The 20829-nt window shown below is 45.7% G+C and overlaps 1 protein-coding gene across 2 annotated transcripts in view; it reads left to right on the plus strand.

Annotated features, from left to right (window-relative positions):
• Window positions 1-1240: 1240 nt before the first annotated feature.
• Window positions 1241-20829, plus strand: part of ccdc83 (coiled-coil domain containing 83) — a 44632-nt gene continuing 25043 nt past the window's right edge. The window contains exons 1-2 of one of the 2 annotated variants that reach the window (XM_055637219.1): window positions 1241-1367; window positions 11794-11887. In XM_055637219.1, coding sequence (XP_055493194.1) covers window positions 11814-11887 — 74 coding nt within the window. In that variant the 5' untranslated portion in view covers window positions 1241-1367; window positions 11794-11813. Of the gene's footprint in view, window positions 1368-1469; window positions 1592-11793; window positions 11888-20829 lie in introns of those variants that run through there. The other variant, XM_055637218.1, reaches the window with a different exon arrangement.

The raw sequence follows: 20829 nt of genomic DNA on the forward strand, positions 1-20829 counted from the left end.
CGCAACTCATTCCTTGGGACCCACTCTATTGCTCTGTTTCATCTTTGACCAGAGATGAGCTATGGATCATATATCCAGTGGATCAGGCAGCATCTATGGAGGGAAATGGACAGGAGATGGTGCAGGTTGCCTTTCTTCAGTCACCTTTTTAGGGAAGTGTGCCCACTAATTCTCGAATGATCACTGGTTTCATTAACACATTAACAATGTAACCACAAAACCTCTGGTTCTGCCCAAAGGAAGTGAAAACCACAGCATATACAACATTGGTTCGACCCTTACTGGAATACGCTTCATGCGCCTGGGACCCATACAAAACTGGTCATATCAACAAATAAGAAGGGATACAGAGGAAAGCAGCGCGCTTTTGCATCAGGAACTACAATAGAGGTAGCAGTGTCACCCAGATGCTGTCCGACCTGGAGTGGGAAACGCTGGAAACAAGAAGGGTTTAGTGGTCTGAGAAACGACTACTGGAGTTTCCAACAGATCTTTATTCAAAAGTTCAATATCCAGCATACAGGCTTGTCAGACACGTCTACCCACAACGGTGGTCAGCGCTGAACTAACGCGCGCAAAGGAAAAACCGCACGAAAACACCAACTCCTCCCGAGTCACGTGACCGTGGCTTCCGAATGCCGGGTTCGATATCTGCGTGCGCCAGCAGGCGCCGCTACAAGGGCAAGGAACAGACTAGCCATGTTGTACACGATTCAAAAGGGGATTGTGGGCATAACTGCAGATAGATACATAAACATACTCAACAGAAAGGAGAACAAGAAAGAAAACTGATATGCGAATAGAAACCCCATTCGCCAGGACAGATATTTATAAGAATTCATTCTTTGTAAGAACCTTAAGGGAATGGAATAAACTAGACAACAATATAGTCAAATCACCTTCACTAGACAGTTTTAAGGGGGCACTAACAGCACGTTAGTATGCACAACACATCCAAGTTGGCGATATGCAGAGTGTTGTCCTCCCGACTACAAATTCAGAAGGTTCAGAAGGTTAACAATGTACATTGCCCTTGTCTGTTAAATGAAACTGAACTGAATCAAACGTCTGCTGGAAAAGGAGAACATTATTACCAAGTTTTGGATCCCTCACGCTCCAAACACCCAAAGAAGGTGACCTCGCACAAAACACAAAGTAGTGAAGGAACTCAGCGGGTCAGGCAGTGTTTGTGGAGGGAAAAGGTCGGGAACCTTCCTCGGTCCTGTGAGGATGGCCCGCAGTGGCTACATCCCGCCGCCTGGGGTCGCTGCTGGCCGCAGTCGCCGGTCGCTGTGGGGTTAAGGTTGTGTGTGCGTTGCCCTTGGTTACCACACGGCCGCGGCGCTGGGGTGAAGGCCCGAGAGCAGGTGAGAGCGCTGGGGCGAAGGCCCGAGAGCAGGTGAGAGCGCTGGGGTGAAGGCCCGAGAGCAGGTGAGAGCGCTGGGGTGAAGGCCCGAGAGCAGGTGAGAGCGCTGGGGTGAAGGCCCGAGAGCAGGTGAGAGCGCTGGGGTGAAGGCCCGAGAGCAGGTGAGAGCGCTGGGGTGAAGGCCCGAGAGCAGGTGAGAGCGCTGGGGTGAAGGCCCGAGAGCAGGTGAGAGCTCTGGGCTCCTCGCTCAGGTTGGAACAAACCACGGTCCGCCGACAGTTGACGACCGCCTGGTTCATTGCATTTTGTACCCTCGCGTCTCCACTTCCCTTTCCCAGCTGCCTCGGGGTCTCTGCGTTTCAGCATCCAGCTGACTCTTCGCCCGGCGGCGTGACAAGCTGACCCGGTCATAGTTAATGAGGTTCTTGTGACCTGTGAGATTGCACAAGTCTTGGGACTCGTTGTGTAGGAAGGAACTGCAGGGATGCTGGTTTACACCAAAGATTGGCACAAAATGCAGCAGTAACTCGGCAGGATAGGCAGCATCTCTGGGAGAGGAACGGGTGACATTTCGGGTCGAGACCCTTCTTGGGATTCATTGCATTTCGTAACTATTCTCCCATGTTAGATTTAAATGTAAGAGGCATGATTGAGAGGTTTGCAGAAGATGCGAAAAGTAACCAGGCTCTGGACAGGGAGAAGGGAGACTACTGCAGAACAGAATGTGAAACAGTGCCGGAGAAACTCCGCGGGTCAGGCAGCATCTTTGGAGGGAATGGACATGCGACGTTCCCCATCGGGATTCTTCATCAGACTGAAAGGAGATAGGGAGAGAGAGGGAGATGGAGGTTGGGCAAAACCTGGCAAGTGATAGGTTTGAAGAAAGGTCTCGACCCGAAACGTCACCCATTCCTTCTTTCCATAAATGGTGCCTGTACCGCTGAGTTACTCCAGCATTTTTTGTCTACCAAGTGATAGGTAGATATAGGTATGGAAGGAGGTTAATAGACAGATGGATAGAAGTGACGAAGACATTGAAAAGGAGATAAAATGGTGTCAAATAACAAAAACAATTACATGTAAAGGGGGGTGTATATGGGTGGAGGGAAACGAGGAGTATTAAAACGGAAATGAGAGATGAGTACATGGAGTGGAAGGTATGATGACTGGGGAGGTTGGAGATGATGGAAGAGAGGTGAGGATTGTCGTGGTTTAGACATAAAGTTGGATAAGATGACACAGACACTGATAATTCTTCAAGAATACGAAAGCCTTTATTTGCAAACACCAGCTGGAACACTCAGAGATGACATCACCTGTCCGTTTTCTAATTGCTCTTCGATTCACAGAAACAAGCAGCTTTTATTATTCAATTCAATTCAATTCAATTCAATTCAACTTTAATGTCATCGCACAAATACAAGTATCAGTACAACGAAATGCAGTTTTGCGTCAGACCGTAGTAGTTGTACATAAAGAGAAAAAACAAGAAAAAAATAGAAAGAGAGAAGATACAGAATAATCAGGAAATACAGAATGATTAAACAAAGGGGGACGGAGGGACCAGAGAAGTCTATCGTCGGGACTCCGAGTTCAGCAGTGTGATTGTGTGTTATAGAAGCTTTTCTCATCCTGCTGGTACGTGACATGAGGCTCGCTGTACCGCCTCCCTGATGGGAGGAGGGCAAACCCATGGTTGGGGTGTGAGGGGTCTTTGAATCTTCCCAGCCCGACTCAGACACCGTTTTCGGTGGAGGGCATCCATGGCAGGGAGCGGGGCACCGATGATGTGCTGCGCGGTGCCACCACCGTTGTAGTGCTTTCAGTCCGCAGCAGTGCAGCTGCTGTACCATACCGTGAAGCAGGTGGTCAGGATACTCTCTATGGTACAGCGGTAAAAAGTACAGGATCTGGGGGGACAGGTGGGCTTTCTTGACCTCCTAAGGAACAAAGGCGCTGCTGTGATCCAGACAGTGATTTGGAGGTGTTGAGGGACCAGGACAAGTCCTCCGAGATATGCACTCCGAGGAATTTATAGCTGGCGACGCGCTCCACCTCAGTACCGTTGATATGGATGGCGGTATGACTGCCTCCTCTGGTCTGCCTGAAGTCGACAATAATCTCCTTCGTCTTTTTGGAGATGAGGATGAGGTTATTGTCGGCACACCAGGTGGTCAGGTGCTGGATCTCATCCCTGTAGGCTGACTCATCGTTGTCGAAGAGTCCTACTACCGTGGTATCGTCAGCAAACTTAATAATGGGTGCGTTGGATCCGTGCTTTGGGATGCGGGCGTGGGTGAAGAGGGAGTAGAGGAGAGGGCTGAGCACACAGCCCTGTGGCACTCCGGTGTTCAGTGTTATAGTGGAGGAGGTGAGGTTATTGACCCTAACAGACTGTGGTCTGTTAGTGAGGAAGTCCAATGTCCAGTTGCAGAGGGAGGTGGAGATGCCAAGTCCACTGAGTTTGGTGATCAAGCTGGCTGGGATGACGGTGTTAAAGGCAGAGCTGAAATCAATGAACAGCAGCCTGATGTAGGAGTTGTTGTAGTCCAGGTGGGTCAGGGCAGAGTGTAGGGCCGCCGATATGGCGTCCTCTGTAGACCTGTTGGTCCGGTAGGCAAACTGATGGGGGTCCAGTGTGGGGGGGAGGCAGGCTTTGAGGTGAGCCAAGATCAGCCGCTCAAAGCACTTTGCAATGACAGGGGTGAGTGCCACTGGGCGGAAATCGTTGAGACTCCTATTACAGTTCTTTAGCCCTATCTCTGCTTCTTTATCTTGCATGCTGTACTCCTTTCGCATCAATCTATCTTCGAATCTAATATTTTCTGTCTCGCCACCATTAAATCCCGACCTTGGTTAAATCTTATTAAACTTTACTTTTCCCGTCATATCGCGTCCCTCACTCGCCACCATTAAAAATTAACTTCTAATGTCCCAGCTTTGTCCTGCCACCATTATGTTTCAGTTAAAGCCAATTAAAGCCAAGGCTACACACACTATATTACATTGTTACATATTGGTTTATATGTTTACACACAAAGATACAAATGTATTTATTAAGAATACAGATACACAAAAGTAAAAATAAGTAACTTGTTTAGCGCCTTGATTACTAGATAAATGTTAAGTGCTGCAAAACTAACAATCACGTGAGTCTGAGTACAATAAGTTGATTACGTAAAATAGCTGACATCTACTTGCTATGATAAATGTCTTAATTAAGTCTTCTATAACCCATAGGGTAAGGGAAAGAGGGAGTAAGGTAAGGGGAGGGAGGGGTTACTACTTGAAATTGAAGAATTTAATGTTCAGCTGGTTGAGATGTAAGCTACCCAAGTGTAATATGAGGTGCGGCTCCTCCAGTTTCCTTGTGACCTCACTTTGGCAAGGAATGAGGCCAAGGAAAGAAAGGTTGTTATGGGAAGGGGTGGAAGAAGATGTTTGATTTTGAGATAAGCTGGGCAGAAAAGTGGCAATTTTCATTTCTTGGCAAAATATTTGTGGAGGTATATATAAATAGCAAGCAAATATAAATCAATAAAAGGAAGAATATTGAGACGTAGGGAAGTATAAAGGAACCCGTGAGTGCATTTCCCAGAGATTAATTAAAATTGACAACATCAGCCAAACAGGTAAAAAACAGCGCATGAGATATGTGAAATGTTTTATTAGCTGACACAAAATGAAGACGAGGTGATGTTGGAACTATATGTAATACTAGACCAAGTGCAGACCCGTTGGGTCTGTTCCCCCAACGTGCGGTTGTGGGTGGGTGGGGGGAGGCGGCATGCAGCGTCACACACACTAACTATTCCCCCCCCCCCCCCCCCCCCGCCCTGTACTCACGTTAATTTACCCCCCGATGTATTAATATTATTAATTTGCTCCTTTTACCCCTATTCACCACCCTATCTACTGACGCATAGACCCCAACTTGCAGTCACATCTAGAGAGGAGGGGGGGGGGGTTAAGAGAGTGAGGGCAGAGAGAGAAGGGAGAGAGACAGAGAGGGGAGGAGATAGAGAGGGGGAGAGAGAGAGGGGGAGAGAGAGGGGGTGAGAGAGGGGAGAGATGTGGGGAGAAAGGGGCGAGAGAGGGGTAGAGGGGAGAGAGGGGAGAGAGAGGGGGAGCGGGGGGGGGCTGAGAGGGGGGGGGGGAGAGGTGGGGAGCAGGGAGGGGGTGGGGAGCAGGGGAGGGGGGGAAGGGGGAGGGGTGGAGTGGAGGGGGGGCGGGGGTGTGTGGAGGGGAGGGGGGTAGGGGAGGGGGGAAAGGGGGGGAGGAGGGGGAGGAGGGGAGAAAGAGGAGGGTAGAAAGGGGGGGAGAGAGGAGGGGGGAAGAGGAGGGCAGAGGGGGGGGCAGAGGGGGGGAGAGAGGAGGGGGAGAGGCAGGAGGGGGGAGGGGAGGCAGAGGGGGGGGGGGGGGAGGGGGGGGGGGGGGGGAGAGAGGAGGGGGGGGGGGAGAGGAGGGGGGGGGGAGAGAGAGGAGAGGGGGGGGGGGAAATGGGAGGGAGAGATGGGGAGAATGCCTTTTTACTCAACCCAAACCCCCCAAACAACCATTTGTAGGCAGTGCTTTTTTTCCTCAAACTAACCGTAACCATATTTTCATTTTCAAACCAAATTAAGGGCACTTACTCACAGCTGTGTAGACATTTGTTCAGTCATTCAGAGCTCAGACCTCCATGTTGTAGAGACTGATTGGGGCACACCACTTCCTGGTTTTATAGTCCCTCCCCCTCCCACCAGCAGGAGCAGCAGAGAGAATGGGGAATTTTGTAAAAGCATTAATATCTTTTAATATTTTTCATCGACGGGAAAAATCCTCAGCACACATAAGGTGGAGGGGGGCTCTGAGCAAGGTGGCCAAAAATGACGGCCGTAGGTGGTGGCGTTCTCTCGGAAATCGCAGCACAGAAGGCCAAAACCGGTCAAGAACAGACTTTTGGTAATATAGATAGATTAGACAAAAGACTCAAAGTGCTGGAGTAACTCAGTGGGTCAGGCAATGTCTCTGGTGAAAATGGAGAGGTGATGTTTTCGGCTGTGACCCTCGGACTGCTTTTAATAGAGAGCAGAAAGCTGGAAGGGATGTGGGGCCGGACGAAGCCAGGCAAGTGATTGGTGGTACAAGTGAGAGAGTTGATGGCATATGGGTCAACATAGGCCAGAGATGAAAATAAAAGAAAAGGTTTGAGAGATCATGATTGAAGAGATGTGAATTGTGAAGCCAAAAGAAGGAATGTAGGTGGAAGGGGACAATGTTGATGTCGAAAGTGAGGTTGGGATAAAAGGAGAAATGGGTAGGGGTCTCCAGATAGGGGGGGGGGGGGGGGGGGGGGGGTGGAGAGCGGGGGGGGGGGGGGGGGTTGGGGTTGGGGGTTGTTGATTGGTTGGTTACCTAATGTCAGAGAATTCAATGTTAATACAGTATTAGACCACAGCTTGAGTACAGTTCTGGTCCTTACAGGAATGATGTGATTTCACAACATTTTCAAGACTCAAAAGTTGCATCCATACCAATAGACTGCAAAAAACAGCGTTATTTCCTTTTGGGGTGAAGGGAATATGGCTGAGAGAGAGACCTGATTAAATTGCTTGGAGAGAGTAAATAGGATCATAATTTTTCCTTGACAAAGAACTCAAAAACTGCGGTCAGAAACTTAAAGTAATTAATAGGATTAGACAACAGATAAGGTTGTTTTTTTAAACCTGGTTAGAACTTTTGTTTCATGTTCCACTTTCTTTAAACAGAGGAGTTTATTTGCCCCATCAAATCTATGCTGGTTTTAAGTTGTCGGAAAAGTTCGGAGAGCTAGAAAATCTCATTGCATTTTAAAAAGTACTTGGTTTTGTAGTTCAATTGTCATGAGCTATGGATCTGGAATACGAGTAGCATTTTTAACTGGCATAAAGTGACTAAATGTTTAGCTGAGTTCATTATTGTCATGTGTACCAAGGTATAGTGAAGACTTTTTGTTGCGTGCTATTCGGTCAAAGAAAAGACTACACGTTTACAATGAAGATGTCTATAGCGAACAGATAAAGGATAATGATAATAATAATAATATATTTTATTGTCATTGCACGTCAGTGCAACGAGATTTAGTATGCAACTCCAACCGATGAAAAAGAAAAGTAAAATAAATAAATAAGCTGTGTGTCGTGACCATCCGAGGGAGACAGTCCAGAGGGGGTGGGGGCACTCAGCAGGGCCGGTTCAGAGCTGCTATAGCTCTGGGAATAAAGCTGTTGCTGAGTCTGGAGGTACGGGCGTAGAAGGCCTTGTAACGTCTACCGGAGGGCAGTAGTTCAAACAGTCCGTTACAGGGATGTGATGAGTCTTTATGGATGCTGACGGCCTTCCTGAGGCACCGTGTGTGGTAGAATGTCCTCCAAGGCTTGGTAGCTCTGTCCCAATGATCCTCTGCGCTCTGTGGATGACGCGCTAAAGAGCTCTCCTCTCCGCCTCCGTGCAGCTGAGATACCACACAGAGATGCCATACGTTAATATGCTCTCTGTGGTGCAGCGGTAGAACGTTGTCAGCAGCTGTTGGGGCAGACCAGTCTTTTTTAATGTCTTCAGGAAGAACAGTCGTTGCTGTGCCTTCTTGACCAGCGCAGCGGTGTTGGTGGACCATGTGAGGTCCTCAGAAATGTGAGTGCCCAGAAACTTAAAGCTGAACTCTCTCTCCACACTTTCCCCATAAATGGAGATTGGGGCGTATTCTCCATTATGGGACCTCCTGAAGTCAATAATCAGCTCCTTGGTCTTGGAGGTGTTTAGTGACAAGTTGTTACGTGCGCACCAGTCCGCCAGGTTCTGCACCTCCGCCCTGTATTTTGTTTCATCACCGTTGGTGATCAGCCCAATCACTGTTGTGTCGTCTGCAAACTTCACGATGGTGTTGGTGTCGAATGCAGGAACACAGTCGTGAGTGAAGAGGGAGTAGAGCATGGGGCTTAGTACACAGCCCTGTGGTGTGCCGGTGCTCAGGGTGATAGTGGAGGACAGGTGCGGGCCCAGCCTCACTGCCTGCGGTCGCTCCGTCAGAAAGTTCAGGATCCAATCGCATATCGGCGAGCTGAGACCTAGCTGGTGGAGTTTGGTGGTGAGCTTGGTGGGGATGACCGTATTGAATGCAGAGCTATAGTCAACGAAGAGCATCCTCACGTACGTGCCCTGTCTGTCCAGGTGAGTCAGGACAGTGTGAAGAGCCAGAGATGGCATCCTCTGTTGATCTATTTGCCCTGTATGCAAATTGATGAGAGTCCAGTGAGGCAGGGATGCTGGATTTGATATGGGAGAGGACCAGCCTTTCGAAGCACTTCATTGGGATTGGAGTTAGGGCAACCGGGCGGTCGTCGTTCAGGTTGGTGACTTTGGACTTTTTCGGCACCAGCACTATGGTGGCTGTTTTCAGGCACTTGGGGACCGTTGCCAGAGATAGAGATAGATTGAAGATTCTCGTGAATGCCTCCTGCAGCTGTACAGCACAGTCCTTTAGTACCCTTCCCTGGACTCCATCCGGGCCTGCAACCTTGCATGGATTGATCCTACGCAGAGCGCACTGTACCTCCTGAGTGCTCAGTGTTAAGGCCTGTACCACCGCCATGGCCGGAGTTATTCCACTCCTGGTGGTGTTGCCAGTTTCAAACCGGGCAAAGAAGGTGTTCAGTTCGTTGGCCAGTGTGATATCACCGTGGGGGCAGGCGGGGCTGCTCTTCTAGTCAGTGATGTCCCTGACACCCTGCCACATGCTTCTGGTGTCCGCGGCATTGAAGTGTTCTTCTACCCTTTGCCTGTGGATGTCTGGCCTTTTTTATGCCTTTGTTCAGGTTCGACCTGGCTGCACTGTAGGCAGAAGTATCCCTGGATTTAAAGATAGCAAAGAACAAAAGGAGTATGGACTGTCTGATCAATCCAGCTAATAAATTCTCATGTTTAAGAAGGAACTGCGGATGCTGGAAAATAGAAGGAACACAAAAATGCTGGAGAAACTCAGCAGGTGCAGCATCATCTATGGAGCAAAGGAAATAGGCAACGTTTCAGTCCGAAACCCTTCTTCAGACTGATTGGTGGTGGGGCGGAGAGAAGATAGGAAAAAGGAGGAGGAGCCCGAGGGTTGAGGGATGGGAGGAGACAGCCCGAGGGCTGAGGAAGGGGTGGAGACAGCAAGGGCTAACAAAATTGGGAGAATTCAATGTTCATGCCCACAGGATGCAGACTCCCCAAGCGGAATAAGATGCTGTTCCTCCAAATTCCGGTGTTGCTCGCTCTGGCCAGGGAGGAGACCCAGGACAGAGAGGTCGGATGGGGAAAGGGAGGGGGAGTTGAAGTGCTGAGCCACCGGGAGGTCAGGTTGGTTGCGGACCAAGCGGAGGTGTTCGGCGAAACGATCGCCAAGCCTCCGCTTGGTCTCACTGATGTAGATCAGCTGACATCTATAGCAGCGGATGCAAGTTCAAGTGAGTTTATTGTCATGTGTCCCTGTATAGGACAATGAAATTCTTGCTTTGCTTAAGTACACAGAAAATAGTAGGCATTTACTACAAAACAGATAAATGTGTCCATATACCATGATATAAATATATACACACATGAATAAATAAACTGATAAAGTGCAAATAGCAGAAAGTGGTTATTAATAATCAGAGTTTTGTCCGAGCCAGGTTTAATAGCCTGATGGCTGTGGGGAAGTAGCTATTCCTGAACCTGGTTGTTGCAGTCTTCAGGCTCCTGTACCTTCTACCTGAAGGTAGCAGGGAGATGAGTGTGTGGCCAGGATGGTGTGGGTCTTTGATGATACTGCCAGCCTTTTTGAGGCAGCGACTGCGATAAATCCCCTCAATGGAAGGAAGGTCAGAGCCGATGATGGACTGGGCAGTGTTTACTACTTTTTGTAGTCTTTTCCTCTCCAGGGCGCTCAAATTGCCGAACCAAGCCACGATGCAACATGGGTCAGCATGCTCTCTACTGTGCACCTGTAGAAGTTAGAGAGAGTCTTCCATGACAAACCGACTCACCGTAATCTTCTCAGGAAGTAGAGGCGCTGATGAGCTTTTTTGATAATTGCGTTAGTGTTATAAATGCAATAAATGAGGTTGGAGGAGATGCAGGTGAACCTCTGTCACACCTGGAACGACTGCTTGGGTCCTTGAATGAAGTCGAGGGGAGAGGTAAAGAGACAAGTGTTGCATCTCTTGCGGTTGCAACGGAAAGTGCCCGGGGAGGGGGTGGTACAAGAGGGAAGGGAAGAATTGACAAGGGAGTTACAGAGGGAGCGGTCTTTGCGGAAGGCAGACATGGGGGGGATGGGAAGATGTGGCGAGTGGTGGGGTCACGTTGGAAGTGGCGAAACTGACGGAGGATTACTTGTTGTATGTGACGGCTGGTGGGGTGAAAGGTGAGGACTAGGGGGACTCTGCCCTTGTTGCGAGTGGGGGGATGGGGAGAGAGAGCAGTGTTGCGGGGTATGGAAGAGACCCTGGTACGAGCGTCATCTATGGTGGAGGGGTATAAATTCTCATAGTCACTTTCCTAAATTCATAATTTGAACTAAATATTGTTGAGAACTTCCATTCACAAGAGTTTAGATTCAATGCCGAATTGTAAAATCTCCAAGGAAACTCTTCCATTACTAGCACTACAAGGAAATTCGCCAGCTAGGATATTTAAATCCATTAACTGAACCTCAAAGTTACATGTACCTAATTATTTCAGTAAATTAAGAGACAATGTGCTGCAAGATTGTTTATATTAAATATAAATTAGCTAATGACTGAAGATACAACTACTGTGAGGCATTGAGCTCCACGTTCTTTGCATTTACAAGAGCGTATACTGTCCACACTAGCAAGATGTGATGTTAGCATCCTATGTCAGTGTGGGAAGGAACTTCTAACCATGATAACATATTTAATTGGCTCTTGTAATCTATGTTCTTCCAAAGTTACAATCAAAAGTGTAATCTGATATTATTTGTACATGTACAATGAAATTAATCAGCAAGAAGAATCAGCAGGTCTATTCAATCAAACTTGAATTACTTCCCCATTAATATTACATCACTATTTTTGCTACAACATTCGTGACCAGATATTCAAATGGTGTGGTATGTGAATGAACGCTGCTTCTCTTTCCATTCCCTCATATCATTGCAATCTGACTTGAAAATGTTAACCTAATGTGCATCTTTAAGACATCACATGCCAACATTTATTAATCTGTTCAGCATGACAATGTTTTGTATTAGGTGCCTCTCTCGTTTAATTTAATTTGCATTGCAGTCAGTTTTGTATTTTAATAAGTATTTCTAGTAAAATAAATGGTTAACAAGTACTAATTATACTTGACACAACATTGTGGCACATATGACTTGCAAAAGCTATTTTTAAAATTGTTATAATTCTTTTGAAAATATATTACAGCACATCATCGTGAAGTGAAAATGGCAAAGAAAAAGAAAGACAAAGGACTTGGTGATGATAAATCAACTTTGGCAGAAGCTTTTCTAGGATTTAGGTAAGTATGCATCCTCAAATTACATGTGTTATTGCTAATGACAGTTTTTGTTTAAGACATTCTCTTCATGCTTCCTCTTTTTCTTGCCATCTGCTGCCCTTGGTTGGTCTCTTTTAACACATTCTATCACAGTGTGTCTTCTACAAACAATAAAAATGCAGTCACCTATTTGTCAATTGAATGAGATAAGATAGGGCAATAGCAAAGGAACTCCACCAATTAATTTTTACTTCCACATTTTGCACTTTGAGACCATGCAATGGGCATATGTATTTTTCCAAGAAACGATTCTGCTGTATTTAAAATGATACTGTACATATAAAAATTGGAAGTCATCTAGATGGGTGGTCAACATAGACCAAAAGTAGCATAATGGCGAGCCAATGCATTGAATACCTGCAGTTTGCAGTGAAGGTTTTTGATTGGAGAAAGGCTAACTTTGAGGAGATGTGAAATGAAATTTAAAAGGAGTGAATTGGGAAGAATGTAGTAGAGAAATGGAGGACATTTAAAGGTGAAATTTTAAGAGTACAGAATCTTTATGTCCCAGTTCGGTTGAAAGGAAAGAGTAATAATTGGAAAGAGCCGTGGTTTTCAAGGGAAATTGGACACTTGGTTCGGAAAAAGAGAGATCTACAATAATTATAGGCAGCATCGAGTAAATGAGGTGCTTGAGGAGTATAAAGAATGTAAAAAGAATCTTAAGAAAGAAATTAGAAAAGCTAAAAGAAGATATGAGGTTGCTTTGGCAAGTCAGGTGAAAGTAAATCCAAAGGGTTTCTACAGCTATATTAATAGCAAAAGGATAACAAGGGATAAAATTGGTCCATTAGAGAGTCGGAGTGGACAGTTATCTGCAGAGCCAAAAGAGCTGGGGGAGATATTGAACAATTTATTTTCTTCGGTATTCACCAAGGAGAAGGTTATTGAATTATGTGAGGTAAGGGAAACAAGTAGGGTAGCTATGGAAACTATGCGGATCAAAGAAGAGGAAGTACTGACACTTTTGAAAAATATAGAAGTGGATAAGTCTCCAGGACCTGACAGGATATTCCATAGGACATTGAGGGAAGTTAGTGTAGAAATAGCCGGGGCTATGACAGAAATATTTCAAATGTCATTAGAAACGGGAATAGTGCCCGAGGATTGGCGTACTGCGCATGTTGTTCCATTGTTTAAAAAGGGTTCTAAGAGTAAACCTAGCAATTATAGACCTGTTAGTTTGACGTCAGTGGTGAGCAAATATATATATAAGCAGGGTTCGATTAGGAACAGTCAACATGGATTTGTGCCTGGAAGGTCATGTTTGACTAATCTTCTTGAAATTTCTGAAGAATTTACTAGGGAAATTGATGAGGGTAAAGCGGTGGATGTTGTCTATATGGACTTCAGTAAGGCCTTTGACAAGGTTCCACACGGAAGGTTGGTTAAGAAGGTCCAATTGTTGGGTATTAATAGTGGAGTAGCAAGATGGATTCAACAGTGGCTGAATGGGAGATACCAGAGAGTAATGGTAGATAACTGTTTATCAGGTTGGAGGCCAGTGACTAGTGGGGTGCCTCAGGGATCTGTGTTGGGTCCACTGTTGTTTGTCATATACATCAATGATCTGGATGATGGAGTGGTAAATTGGATTAGTAAGTATGCAGATGATACTAAGATAGGTGGGGTTGTGGATAATGAAGTAGATTTTCAAAGTCCACAGAGAGCTATTTGGAAGAGTGGGCTGAAAGATGGCAGATGGAGTTTAATGCTGATAAGTATCTTGGCAGGACAAATCAAAATAGGACGTAAATGGTAGCGAATTGAGGAATGCAGTTGAACAGAGGGATCTAGGAATAACTGTGCATAGTTCCCTGAAGGTGGAATCTCATGTAGATAGGGTGGTAAAGAAAGCTTTTGGTGTGCTGGCCTTTATAAATCAGAGCATTGAGTAGAGAAGTTGGGATGTAGTGTTAAAATTGTACAAGGCATTGGTGAGGCCAATTCTGGAGTATAGTATACAATTTTGGTCGCCAAATTATCTGAAAGATGTCATTAAAATAGAGAGAGTACAGAGGAGATTTACTAGAATGTTTGCCTGGGTTTCAGCACCTACGTTACAGAGAAGGGTTGAACAAGATAGGTCTTTATCATGGTCAACAAGCACCAGACCGCTTACCTCGAGGCATTTACCACCATAGCCGGGGACTTCAACAAAGCCAACCTTAAGAAATCGCTCTCTAACTTCCACCAACATGTCTCCTGCAGCACCAGAGGATCAAACACCCTCGACCATTGCTAAAAGACCATCAAGGGTGCCTCTCGCTCTATCCCTCGCCCCCACTTCGGTAAATCCGACCATAGTGCGGTGCTGCTGATTCCTGCCTACAGGCAGCAATTGAAGAGCGCACCCCCTGAGGTGAGGACTGTACAGAGCTGGTCGGGGGAGGCAGAGGAGCAACTCCAGGGCTGCTTGGAGTCTGTAGACTGGGCAATGTTCAAGGACTCGGCAACGGACCTGAATGAATACGCCACAGTCGTTACAGACTTCATAAGTAAATGTGAATGCAGGGTGACTTGGACAGGTTGGGGGAGTGGGCAGATACATGGCAGATGAAGTTTAATGCGGATAAATATGAGGTTATCCACTCTGGTAGCAAAAACAGGAAGGCAGATTACTATCTAAATGGCGTCAAGTTGGAAAAAGGGAAAGTACAACGGGATCTGGGGGTCCTTGTACATCAGTCTATGAAAGTAAGCAGGCAGTGAAGAAAGCGAATGGCATGTTGGCCTTTGTAACAAGAGGAATCGGATATAGGAGCAAAGAGGTGCTTCTGCAGTTGTACAGAGCCCTAGTGAGACCACACCTGGAGTATTGTGTGCAATTTTGATCCCCTAATTTGAGGAAGGACATTCTTGCTATTGAGGGAGTGCAGCGTAGGTTTACAAGGTTAATTCCCGGGATGGCAGGACTGTCATATGCTGAGAGAATAGAGCAGCTGAACTTGTACACTCTGGAGTTTAGAAGGATGAGAGGGAATCTCCTTGAAACATATAAGATTGTTAAGGACTTGGACACGCTAGAGGCAGGAAACATGTTCCCGATGTTGGGGGAGTCCAGAACCAGGGGCCACAGTTTAAGAATAAGCCATTTAGAACGGTAGACGAGGAAACGCTTTTTCTCACAGTGGTGAGTCTGTGGAATTCTCTGCCTCAGAGGGCAGTGAGTGTGGAATTCTCTGCCTCAGAGGCTGGTTCTCAGGATGCTTTCAAGAGAGAGCTAGATAGGGCTCTTAAAAATAGCAGAGTGAGGGGATATGGGGAGAAGGCAGGAACGGGGTACTGATTGGGGATGATCAGCCATGATCACATTGAATGGCGGGGCTGGCTCGAAGGGCCAAATGGCCTACTCCTGCACCTATTGTCTATTGTCTTTTGACTTCTGCTCCAAGCTGGAGGATGAGAAGGATGTTCGGCAACTGTGGCGGGGCTTGAATGCAATCATCTCCTACAAGACAAAATCAGGAGGCAGCTCAAATGTCAGCGAAGCGTCACTCCCTAACAAGCTCAACACGTTCTACGCGCGCTTTGATAGGGAGAACACTGATGTGCCTTCCCGAGCCCCCATTCGTTGTGATGGTATTTCAGTCACAGTCACAGTGGCCGACGTCAGAAGATCCTTCAGAGGGGTGAACCCTCGGAAAGAGCCTGGACCTGATGGAATACCCGGTCGTGTTCTCAAAACCTATGCAGACCAACTGGCTGGAGTTTTTACAGACATTTCCAATCTTTCACTTCTGAGGTTCCCACCTGCTTTAAAAGGGCATCAATAATATCGATGCCCAAGAAGAGCAAGGTGATGTGCCTCAATGGTGGCACTAATGCCTGTGGTGATTGTGCTTTGAGAGGTTGATTATGGCGCATATCAACTCCTAACTCGACAAGAACCTCGACCCACTGCAGTTCGCTTACTGCCACAACAGGTCAATGGTGGATGCGATCTCACGGGCTCTCCACTCCGCTCTGGACTACTTGGACAACAAAAATTCATATGTCAGGCTGTTGTTCATAGACTACAGCTCAGCGTTTAATTCCATCATCCCCTCCAAGCTGGTTACCAAATTCACGGATCTGGGTCTCTGCGCATCCCTCTCAATTGGATCCTCGACTTCGTCATCCACAGACCACAGTCTGTCCGTATTGGTGGAAATGTGTCATCCTCGATAACAATCATCACGGGAGCACCTCAAGGCTGCATTCTCAGCCCCCTGTGTACACACTCTATACTCATGACTGTGTAGCCGGACATAGTGTGAACTCCATCATCAAGTTCGCTGACAACATCCCTGTGGGACGAATCACTGATGGTGATGCGCTAAAGTATAGAAGTGAGATCGACCGTTTGACCAAATGGTGCTAGCACAACAACCTGGCTCTCAACACCAGCAAAACCAAGGAACTGATTGTGGACTTTGGAAGGGGTAGGATAGGGACCTACAATCCCCTTTATATCATCGGGATGATGGTGGAAAGGGTCAAGAGCTTCAAATTCCTGGGTATGCATATTTCCGAAGATCTTTCCTGGTCCCAGCACACTGATGCAATTATAAAGAAGGCACATCTGCGCCTCTACTTCCTGAGAAGATTATGGAGAGTCGGTATGTCAAGGAGGACTCTCTCGAACTTCTACAGGTGCACAGTAGAGAGCGTACTGACTGGCTGCATCGTAGCTTGGTCGGCAACTTGAAAGTCCACGAGCAGAAAAGAATGCAGAAAGTTGTGATCACTGCCCAGTCCATCATCGGCTCTGACCTCCCTGCCATCGAAGGGATCTATCGCAGTGGCTGCCTCAAAAAGGCTGCCAACGTCATCAAAGATCCACACCATCCTGGCCACACACTCATCTCTCAGTTGCCATCGGATGCATTTCGTTGTCTCTGTACTGTACACTGACAATGACAATTAAAATTGAATCTGAATCTGAATCTGGATAGAGGGTACAGGAGGTTGAAATCTGGAACATCCAGGTTCAGGACCAACTTCTTCCCCACAGCCATCAGGCTATTAAACATGACATCAAACAAGCTCTGAACAATAACATTCTATTGCACTTTATCTGTTTATTTATTGTGTACATATATGGTCTATGGTATATACTGAACTTTTATCTCCTGTTCTGTATTATGTTTACATATTCTGTTGTGCTGCAGCAAGCAGGAATTTCATTGTCAATAAAACTCTCTTGACTCTTGACTCTATTTTCTTATCCAAACTTTGCATTCTGAATCTGGACATTAGGTATTCTTCATTACCAACATTATCTATGACATTGTTTTCTTATAATTAAACTAATTGTTAACTTGGCAACTTTGATTTGCACCCTGTCACAGGCATTCCTTCTGTGCTCTCCTTACCTCTTTTTTGCAACTTAAAACATGCTTATCCATAGATTTTTTTTCCAGCTTGACCCTGCTGCTGCCAAATCTGCTGAGCTTATCCATCATTCTGCTTTCCTTGACACTTGCATATTTTTGCTCTATTTATTTGTGACATCAAGTTTATTTGTGTTCTGATTCACAGATACATGTTATGGTATGGCAAATATCACTGCCCCATAAAATGGCATCCTTTTGATTTTGCCTAAACATCTTTAGTCTCTCACATTCGGTTTAGTTTCTGCTGCTTTTAGAAGAACAATATGGACAGAGTAATTATTAGCATCTGCCAAATATTGTACTGGATATGTGTATATATATTTTCTGCATATCTATGATGTTGCTATAAAGTCACTGGCATTGGCAAATATGAGAGTATTTAAAAAATTTCTACATAAGACGATTATTTTTCCATGAAAAGTTCCTCATGGCTTCACCAGTAGATGAAATGAATCTGGTAACAGTGAATAATTTGCTTAACCTTGTATTGATCTAATCCATTCTGTTACTTTCCTTTCCCTTCAACAGCACTTTAAACACTTGTTGCAGATGTTTTCTATCAATCTGATGAGCCACTCAGGAATACTCATGATCTTCGTGTCTATCTCATGTATTTTCTTATCCGACACTCTTAAATGGAAAATTCAGTTCTACTGATGGTAAAACTGTTCCATCAACACAGAATCAATTAAAGATTGCACGTAATTTATGTTGCTGGAAGACTCAAAACCACTTAGTAAATGTTTAGAGGGTAGTAGCTTATTAAGTCAGTACATATACAACAGAGCATCTCCATCTGTTCACCACACACACGTGCATCTCTCGGGTGTCCACCCCCATTGTTCCCATCCGACACTTTATTTGGTTCATGTTTCAGCTTCCTTTCCTATCAGAATCTATCATAGAATCTCATCTTGGATTTTGTTACCTCCATCTATCAACTCCCAGCCTCAATTACTATTTCCACCCTTCCTTCCCACACTTGACTCCACCTGACAATCAACCTCACCTCACCTGATCTGGATCCATCGATCACTTGCCAGCTCTTGCACTATCCCTCCATCTTCATTTCTTTATTCTGGCTATCTCCCCGCTAATCATTTAGTCCAGGGAAGCATATCGACTCAAAATGACAACTGTTCATTTATTTCCACTTTATACTGCTTGATCCACTGAGTTCCTCCAGAAGATTGTTTATTGATCATGATTATCATGTTTTCTTAATTTTCTAAGAAGCTCTACTTTTGTTAAAAAAGTATTTAGCACTAAAAATGTTGGTCTAACACTTATTTTGAAGGGTAATACTAGTGCAAAAAAATTAAATGCCTATACTTTTCATAAATCCTGTCACAGGTTTGATCATCATTTAATCAATATAAAAATAAAAATAACATTTTAGGAATTCAATTCAATTCAATTCAAAGCACTTTATTCGTCCCCGAGGGGCAATTTAAAAAGGCGCATTACAGTAGCTTTTTAAAAAGGGACACAATCAACAAACGTAAGCAGCACGTATACTGCACAATCAACCAGCACACGCATTTCACAGACACACTGCACAATCACACAACACACACCGCCCATCAACAGTCAACACATAGCAATAGTTTTAAAGTGCTTCCTAAGTGCTTCAATTAAAAAGTGTATATAGAAGGTTATTTCATATCATATGTTCATGAGTCGGTGATCAGCATTAAAAAGCTGGACAGCCCTGGAGATGAAGGTTCCCTTCCTCCTCTGTGTCCGGCAACCCGGACAGCGGAGTCTGCGTCCTGAGGGGAGCCACTCAAACTCAGGAAACAGGATGTGAGAGGGGTCCTGAAGAATCCTGCGTGTTAACTTTACAGACTGTTGGTCGCATAGGGCAGTGAGAGTTCGGACGGGCTGCTCAATGATTTTTGAGCAGACCTTGACCACATTCAACAGGCGGTTTCTGCTTTGCAGGGTGATGGAGTGGAACCAGCTAGTGAAAGAGAAGGTTATTACATTTTCAATGAATGCGTAGTAGAATGGAGTGAGAATGTCTTTGTTAATCCCAAATGACTTCAGCTTCCTGAGTAGGTACTGTCTCTGATGGCACTTTTTAAGGATTTCCTCTATGTTAGAGGAAAACCTTAGCAGGTTGTCGAAGGCTTTCCCAGGTATTTGTATACCTCCACTATCTCCTGCTGGATGATAGTGGTGGCTGCCTCAGCCATCTGTCTCTGTTGGGGGGGAAAAGTCACAATCATGTCCTTGGTTTTGCTTATATTTAGCTCAAGACAAGACTTTTCACACCATACTATAAAGTCCTGCAGGGCTGAGCTGTGATGTTGTGTGTGGCTGGGAAGAAGAGACAGGAGAACTGTGTCATCAGCAAATTTTACAAAGTGGCGGTTTGGCTGGGTGGATCTGCAGTCATCAGTGTAGAGAATGAAGAGAAGTGGGGAGAGGACACAGCCTTGTGGAGAGCCAGTGAAGGTGAAGAGGGTGTCGGACAAGGTGTAGATCTGTAAATTTAATATAACACGTATGAGGAGTGATACTTGAGTTTGCATGAACCTATATTAAATTTAACCATACATGATTATTTCAAAATAATTAACGAGTGGGAATGTAAGATTTAAGGTGACGATGTGTTATGCAGTTTTTGGTGGGATTGCTAGCTGGATGAACGTTGAAATAAAGGCTGTGTTTCCATTTAAAGTATGATTGGAGAATCTAGCATGTTAGTATTTTAACCATCAGTTGTGATAATAGCCAATCATCAAGAAAAATATAAAATCAAGTTCTATCCAACCAATTTTCCTCCTACTAACACTCCTGTGCCCACAGGAGCTTGTCCTCTCCCTCGACAACTTACCTTTTGACTCCTCTCACATTCGCCAAGTAAAATGAGTAGCCATGGCACTCAAGTCTTACACCCATTTTCTTCAGAGATGCTGACTGACCCATCGAGTTACTCCAGCATTTTGTGTTTATCTATGCATCATCTGTTCATTTCACTATAAATCACAAATGCTTTCTCTTACTTTCTCCTACATCATAGTGGAAGATACACCATGGTTGTAAAGAGAGGAAATAACTTGCAAGGCTGCATTCGTCACCCTTACTAGTCGCCCACATTGGCTGTCTCGCCAACAGTCTGTCTCGCTCCTTCCTTCTTTGGTGTTTTTTAGTATGTGTTTAATGTATGTTTTAGTGTTCTTTAAGCTTGTTTTATGTGGAGGGTGGGGGAAGGGGAAAGGGGGTTGGGGGAAACTTTTTTAAATCTCTTACCTCGACGGAGATGCAAATTTTTTCCGTCTCGTATCTCCGTCCGCATTGCGTCCTAACATCGTGGAGCTGTCAGCCTGTCCTGGAGACCGACTTCGGGAGCTCCAACCATGGGAGCCTGCGGACTTACCATCGTGGAGTTCACGGTCCCTGTTAGAGACCAGCTTTGGGAGCTCCAAGCCGTGGGAGCTTCGACCACCCCGAGAGCTACGATCGCCCCAACATGTGGGATATGATCGTTGGCTGCGGGAGCTTCGATCGCTCTGACTG

This window comes from Leucoraja erinacea, chromosome 6 (genome assembly GCF_028641065.1).
Source record: "Leucoraja erinacea ecotype New England chromosome 6, Leri_hhj_1, whole genome shotgun sequence".
Lineage (NCBI taxonomy): Eukaryota > Metazoa > Chordata > Chondrichthyes > Rajiformes > Rajidae > Leucoraja > Leucoraja erinaceus.